The 7,498-nt window shown below is 49.5% G+C and overlaps 1 protein-coding gene across 1 annotated transcript; it reads right to left on the reverse strand.

The window, feature by feature from the left end:
• Positions 1 to 1,508: 1,508 nt before the first annotated feature.
• Positions 1,509 to 6,063, reverse strand: MYC (MYC proto-oncogene, bHLH transcription factor). The gene is made up of 3 exons (XM_065399292.1): positions 5,880 to 6,063; positions 4,023 to 4,719; positions 1,509 to 2,529 (listed from the first exon to the last, which is right to left on the reverse strand). Exons 2-3 carry the CDS (start codon positions 4,702 to 4,704, stop codon positions 1,985 to 1,987), a joined length of 1,227 nt encoding a protein of 408 aa, XP_065255364.1. The 5' UTR covers positions 4,705 to 4,719; positions 5,880 to 6,063; the 3' UTR covers positions 1,509 to 1,984.
• Between the last annotated feature and the right edge of the window lie 1,435 nt (positions 6,064 to 7,498).

Here is a 7,498-nt window from a genome sequence, read left to right on the forward strand (position 1 = left end):
CCCAGCCCTGCCCCCAGCTGAAGCCCCTTTACCATCCCAGGTAGCCACAGCACTGCTCCCAGCTCCTGTGGGGGAGGCAGACAGGAGTAAGGGGGGTGTATGAACCTAAAAAGTTTGAGGGAAGAGGTTGTCTAACTAATGCAGCTAGTTGTCTATATTGTTACACACATGGGGACTTTCTCCAAGGCTTGAGGCAAAAACAATAATTTGAGTTAATTCCTGATTTTAGAGGTCATGTGACAAGACAGTTAAACTGTTGGGTCAGATTCAGTCAGAGATTTAATCTGCAGTTAAGAAATTAGTGTTTTCTTTCTTTGCCGTAATTTGTAGAGTAGGTAAATGAAGGCATAACTATTGGTGTAGTTTGGTTATGCGTCAGTAAAATTGTTTTTTGTTCTTGGAAGACTTTTTTCCACTTCGTTCTTACATGCATTAGAGCTAAAACATTGTCTGCTATGTATAACAGAATTAGAAATGTTCATTTCAAAACCCCAACATTCAAAGTAGACAAAATAGTAGTTTCATTTGTTTTTTACGATGTTGTATTCCTTAATTTTGATTTGGTTCCACCAAATATTTATGATAAATACAGGAAGCAGTAGTAGAGTTTACACTAGTATCCTCCACTATTGGTGTAGGATTGTATTGTAAGATGAATATATAATTAATCCCAGTCCTTAGTGCAAAATGAAAATGCATAGTAAATCCTGCCCCTACTATTTAGCTCTGGAGTTATTAACAACAGCTTAGTGGTTTGAAAGGAACAGAAAGCCCACACAGCCGCTGGACTGGCTGGTGCAAAAATGACTCCGTTCAGGTCCCGTCGACACCAGGAAAATTATGGACCCAGCTATATCACTCAGTGGTATGAGAAATCCACCCCCACCACTGGCTTAGTTACAAAGGACTTAAGTCCCTCTGTAGGCAGCATTGGGTCAACATCTTTGGTTGACCTCACTACAGCCTGTTAGGGTAGTGGATTTACCACAGTAATGTGAGAACCCCTCCCCTGGCTACAGTGAGTATCTATACTGAAGTGCTGCTACCATTTTAAGTGTAGACAGTCTTAGTTTAGTTCTTAATAGAAAGGTGATCACATTGCAAGCCACCATCATAACTCATATTTTTGATATAGTGAAAAGAGCAACAACTAGACTGCCCAGCTATACAAAACACTAAAAGCAGGGGTCTAGTCATTTGATGAGGCAAGGTTAAAAACCTTGCTTTTACCGGCTTTGAAAATGTATGTAGACAACTAAGGACTGTTAATCTGGCAACTTCCCCAAATGTATTTTATTTAAAACAAAAATAATTCAAATTTAAAATCTTAGTTTACCCTTGAGTTATGTCAGATTACTAGCATTATTACAAGGACATCGAATCTGTGAGCTGTAGATGACAATATGGGAAGAAGAAGCAAAGTCTTTACACATGGTTTAACTAATTATATTTTAGGCAAATATTTATTTATCTAAAAACAAAATAAAAATCAATTTTTAAAAGAAAATGTATTTAAATAAAACCCACAAAATGGTGAAATGTTCTGGCACAGAAGTTCAAGACAAGTATAAACCCAGTTGCCATAACTGCCGAGTATTAATGTTGCACATTTTTCTATAAAGATTTTATTAAAAGTATGTACATAGCAATAAGGTATGTAAATATATACAGCCATTTGAGGACAACTTTTTGGAATTGTCTTAAGAAAAATGACTTAAATACAAAATTTTCAAAGAACAAAATGGAAAGTTCATCCCCAAGCATGAAGAAAAGTCCCATTTGTCCTTATGCCCAAAGTATTAATTATGAGGCAGTTTTGAGGTTATGACTAAACCTTTCGAAGATCCAGCCAAGGTTGTGTAGTCTTGAGTTATTTTGCACAGCATGCAATTGTAATGGTTCCATACTTTATGAACTGGCATAGTTCATGAGTAAGATTAGAAATATTAATATTTTATTTCAGTCTGGATTAGATTATTCTAATCTATGCACAAGAGTTCCTTAGCTGCTCAAGTTTGTGTTTCAACTGTTCTCGCCGCTTCCTCAACTGTTCTTTCTCTGCAATCAGTCTGTGTTCATCTGTTTGAATAGAAAGAACATATTCTGTGGCTTTTTTAAGGATGACAACTTTGGGTGCCTTTTCATTGTTGGCTACCTCAGGTATTTGGTCACGCAAAGCAAAGAAACTCAACTTCAGCTCATTTCTCCTTTGGCGCTCCAAGACGTTGTGTGTTCGCCTCTTGTCGTTTTCTTCTGTGTCTGATGTGCGGGGACTTGAGCACTTTCGGTTATTACTGATTTGTTTGAGAACTCTACCATTGTCCAACTTTATCCTTTTTGCTGAAGGATACTCAAGTTTGGTGGAGGGAGGAGCAGCATAATTGTGCTGATGGATGGGGACATGACACCGCTTAAGAACTAGTGGGCTGTGGTGTGGCTTACTGTGCTCTTCTGTTGGTTGTGTGATTGATTCGGATTCACTTGTTGTCACAACATCAATTTCTTCTTCATCTTCCTCTGGTTCTTCTTCTGGAAGAAAAAACACCCCTGCTGTAAGTCAACTTGTAGGGACATTTAAAAAACAGTTCGTAAGTGTTCCTTGCTATATAATGGAGAATAAGGTGGCTTTAAAAAAAATAAATAATTTATATATATATATATATATATATATATATATATATATATATATATATATATATATATATATATATATATATATATATATAAAAATATATATTTATTTTGTAATCTGCTTCTAAAACCTGCACTTCCCTGAAAAATGTTTTCTTTGAGAAATCCAACATTCAACAGAAATACTGTTAAAAGAACAGACTCCTCTTTTGCAATTCTTAACTCTGCATCCCAGACGGCCAAACCCTGCCTCCCAGATAGCAAGTTACGTAATTCTGAACAGACAGCAGGGAAGTTGAATGCTGACAGCAGATGTTACAGCATAACCCCACCCCCACCCCAGCAAAAAATTAATCCCCCCAAATCATGGAAGCCATCCGTAAATATTTAGTGAGTCTTTGGCAACACCCCAAAGCAAAGATTACTTAACACTTGTATATTTTTAGGGGCACCTTCAGAAGCTCCCCCCATTATTCATGGGTAATCCAGGGGAAAACACAAACAAAAAAACCCACTATAAACTTCATGGGCAGATAAACTCAGTCCCTGACTATACATGGGTTTGTCTCTCAAACTGTTTGAAAGATATATAAGCATGCCTTACCAAAAAAAAAAAAAAAAAAAAAAAGCTTTCCCAGACCCATTTACTTCTTTTCAACTACTTTCACTAGCACCTCCCACCCCATCCCATGAATGTCACTGGAGGGCAGATTCAATTGGATAAGATTCTAGCTTTGGGGAATGACTCAGAGCCTGTTATGAAAGTTAACACCTTTCTCCCTCTCTTCCCCCCACCCCAATGGGCTGGTTTCCCAGGGAATTTAATTCGCGCAGAGCCTCTCAGCGTGCCTTGCTAACGTGGCATTTAAAAAAAGCACATGCAATAGGGGGACTGAAATCCTTACGGTGGGAGGAGTTACACACCAGTTTCAGCAGGAAACCAAACTGTGTGTCCTGCCCAAGCCCTTCGTGTTTTAAACCTTCCAAGTATTCACCCTGAGCAAATTACAAGACAACCCAACAGAACCCAAGAGGATTGTCATCTAGTACATGCAGAGCGGTTAACTTTTAAAGTGGTATACAAAGGGTACATTCAGGGGACAAGAGTGCACCCCAAAACGCACAGAGGGAGCAGCTGTTGCTCAGCGCTTACCGTGGGGCCGGCAAACGTTGTTTGATAAGTTATCTGAACGGGAAGCTGGAGCCATAAAGGGCCTGGCAGGGGAAGTCCCTGGTGTCTTCCCTGGCAGGGCCAGTTACCTTCATGTCTGACTCCCCAAGAGGCAAGGAGCAGCCGGGCTGTGCCCCTGCCGATCTCCCCAGGGAAGCCCCCCTGTCTGGCTAGGCGGTGGGGAAGTCTGCTGAGAGAAGAAGGGTGGGTTGATACTCACCCGAGTCGCTGCTGGTGGTGGGCGGTGTGTCATCGCCCAGCAGGGAAGCCGGGCTGGAGCTGGGAGAGCCGGGCTTGGAGGATCTCTCGCTGAGCGGGTAGGGGAAGACCACGGAGGGGTCTATGCAGTCGGAGGCGGCGGCGCCCAGGTCGTGCAGGTAGGTACTGGCGGAGGCGGGGGAGGGGGCCAGGCTAGGCGGCTGCGAGGGCGGCGGTGGCGGGCAGAGCCGGGAGCCGGAGCCCCCTTCCCTGCGGGCCGCCTGGTAGGAGGCCAACTTCTCGGACACCACCTTCTCCAGCTTGGCGGCGGCGGAGAAGCCGCTCCACATGCAGTCCTGGATGATGATGGATTTCACGAAGGATTCGTCGTCCGGGTCGCAGATGAAGCTCTGGTTCACCATGTCTCCCCCCAGCAGCTCGGTCACCATCTCCAACTGGTCGGCGGTGGAGGGGAAGTAGGCGGCGGCCAGGCTGGAGCGGCGGCTGGGCGAGAGGGGCGGCGTGGGCAGCAGCTCGAACTTCTTCCAGATGTCCTCGGAGGGGGCGGGCGGCTGGAGCTCGCTGCCCCGCTGCTGCGCCGCCAGGTAGAAGTTCTCCTCCTCCTCCTCGAAGTAGAAGTAGGGCTGCACCGAGTCGTAGTCGTAATCGTAGTTCTTGCTGGGGAGGGTCGAGGTCAGCGGCATCGCGGCGGCTGGTGCCTGAGGGCCAAGGGAGGGGGGACACGGGTCAGGGCGCCGCGGGGTAACAACGGGGTGCAGCCCCCCGGAGCACCCCAATAAACGGGGTGCAGCCCCCCGGAGCACCCCAATAAACGGGGTGCAAACACAGGGGGACACCCCCGTGGAGAAGGGGGTCACCTACCCCCCAAAACGGCGCAGGAGTGGGCTGCAACCACCGACACCCCCCCATCAATAGAGGACATACGGGGCACACTACAAGCCCGCAGTTCGCTCCGGTGCAAAACGGGGAGCAAAAGACCCCTCCGCCCGCACCCGCAGTGCGCCGGGCTGGACAGCGGGCGCTGCGGCTCAGGCGCCTCCTCAGAGCCGGAACCACCTTAACAGAGCGCGGCGACCGCTGCGCACTCTCCCCCCCCCCCCCCCCCAGCGGTAGGGGCTCCCCGGGATTCTCTCCCCTGCGTCGCCGCCCGCCTCCGGTTTCCTCTCCGCCCCTTCGCCTCCCCTCCCGGACCCAGGTCTTGGCCAGCTCGGCTCCGTCCCTTCCTCGGGAGCCGGCTCCTGGTCCCCGCAGATCCCGTCCAGCCCAGCTAGAGAGCGGTGAAAATGAGCCAGCGCCCGGCCAGGGACCCCTCTGCCCAGCACCAGCCCCACTTCCCCGGCAGGTCAAGAGCCGGAGCCAGCAACTGGGGAAAAGCGGAGCGAATCCTTCCAGCGGCTTCCAGGACAGGCAGCTCCCCACCTACCCCAAGCCTCACTCCCCCTGGACTGCAAAGGAGCAGGGGGAAACCAAACTCTGCTGCCCGTGTGCCCAGCACCCAACCGGGACACTAGCTGGATACAAACCCAGACCTCAGGGCACCCCTCTGCCCCGCCCGGGGCTGCAAGCGGGGGACACTGAAGTGCCAGGGGAAAAGCCCGATTTAAAGACCCCAGTGCAATGAATGAGGAAGGCAGAGCGCGCCTTACACACAGGCTGCCCGTGCTGCAGCTCTGGGCTGCTGCTGCTACACACCTTGTGTCACTGCGTCTATACACACTTCCCAGCTAAGCCACCCCTCGAGCTCAGCGCTTTACTAAAGGGTCGCCTAGCCTAGCCCCCCAAAGGGTGCAAACACAGGGCAGACCCCCGGTGGAGAACCCTACCAACAAAAGGTGCGAACACGTCTTTGCAAACTCACCGGTTCCTCCGATGCACCGGCTGGGATATGCAGCGGGGGACGGATTAAAGACGGTGCAAAAAAAAGTGAAGGGGGAAAAGAAAAAACACCCCCCTGTCCCGTAATAATTATCCCACAAAAGCGGCAGGCAGGAGGGGGGAAGCGCCTTTCCCGGCGGCTTTCCGCACCAGCCCCTCGCGCACGGAATTGTAAGTCCAAGGCAGCGCCGCCGTGTCCGGGGGCAGTCGGAAGTTCGCTCGCTCGGCTGTAAAGCGCCGGCCGGCGTAAGAGGGGAGGGGGCTTGACTAGGAGGCGGCGCAGCGACTGCTACCGTGCGAGCCCGTCTCCCTCCCTCTCGCCACTGCAAAGAGCAGGCAGGCGCGCCACACTGCTGCTTTTATAATAGGGCTCCGCCTTCCCGCCAAAGCAGAGGAGCTACGGACTAGCGGGTGGAGTGGGCTAGTGCGCGAGGGGTGGGATTGGTGCAGGACTATTTTGTTTGCCGCCGCCGCAGCAGTGTGTAAAGCGAGGAGGAGAGGCAGCTAGTATTACGAGCGGGGAAAGGGACGCGGGGGGGGGGGGGGGAGACAGGCTGCATTGTACCATAACAGGCGCTACTAGAAGCGAGAGAAACGGAAGTAAACATAGTAAGAGCACCAGAGATGAATTAAAGTGCTCGCTGCAATTGCTCCTGCCCATCGGACATTTCCCTGACCTCCTTTCCACCCATGCAACAGAAAATACAACCCATCCTCGTGCAAACACAGGTCACTTTGTGACCACCTTTACCGCCGCGATCGTGGGGCTGGAGCGATGTTTATTTATTTATTTATTTTGCAAGCCGGCGTCGCATAACACCTCCCCAGCTTTCATCTCAGAGGCATAAGCCATCTATTGCCATTTCGCCGCTTTGTTAAACAAAGGCTGGAGCTGTTTGGAAGGAGGCGCTCCTCAGGTGTGCGTGGAAAGGAAGGTTGCAGGGCAACTAGAAAAGGGGCTGGGGCAAAAGCAAAGGAAGCAGAGAGGAAAACATAAACGAGGGAAATATTAAAATGTTATCAGAGCAGAAGGAGCATTTATTGCCCGGGTATCTCGAGCACGTCTCCCCAGGTTGTTATCCCCTGCATGCATTTCCTAGCGCATGCACAGAAGGGTTAAAAAGCAGAAGGAGGTTACCGGCTTTGGCCGAGGGAGGTTACTAGACGGAGCAAACGCAAGCAGAGAGGCAAGAGACAATTGGTTTTACTCCCCAAATAGCTGCTGCAATCTGGTGTCCCCGCCACAGCCTCTATGTTCTTTTTAATTTAAAAGTATCTTCCCCCCCCCTCTGGAAAAAAAAATAGTGGGAGCTTAATAAACCAGCGGGCTCTGCCCAAATGACAGACTCAGGTGCAAAGCTTTCTCAGTGGAGATTGCGAAGAGGGAAATGGATCCAGGCTCAGCCTGCCCTTATCCCAGCAAACGGGCGGCTCCGCCAGGTTCATCTCCCACGTAAAGGGAGGGAGGGAAAACCGTTAACTCTTTCCTTTCTCTACCACGCAAAAAAATCCCCGCCTGCTGTCGGCTCCTTTATTCTTTGCTACTGATACTCTAACTGCCCAGTTATTCCAGACACCTGGGATTTCCAACATGCCATTTAT

The sequence above is a fragment of the Emys orbicularis genome, chromosome 2 (assembly GCF_028017835.1).
Source record: "Emys orbicularis isolate rEmyOrb1 chromosome 2, rEmyOrb1.hap1, whole genome shotgun sequence".
NCBI lineage: Eukaryota > Metazoa > Chordata > Testudines > Emydidae > Emys > Emys orbicularis.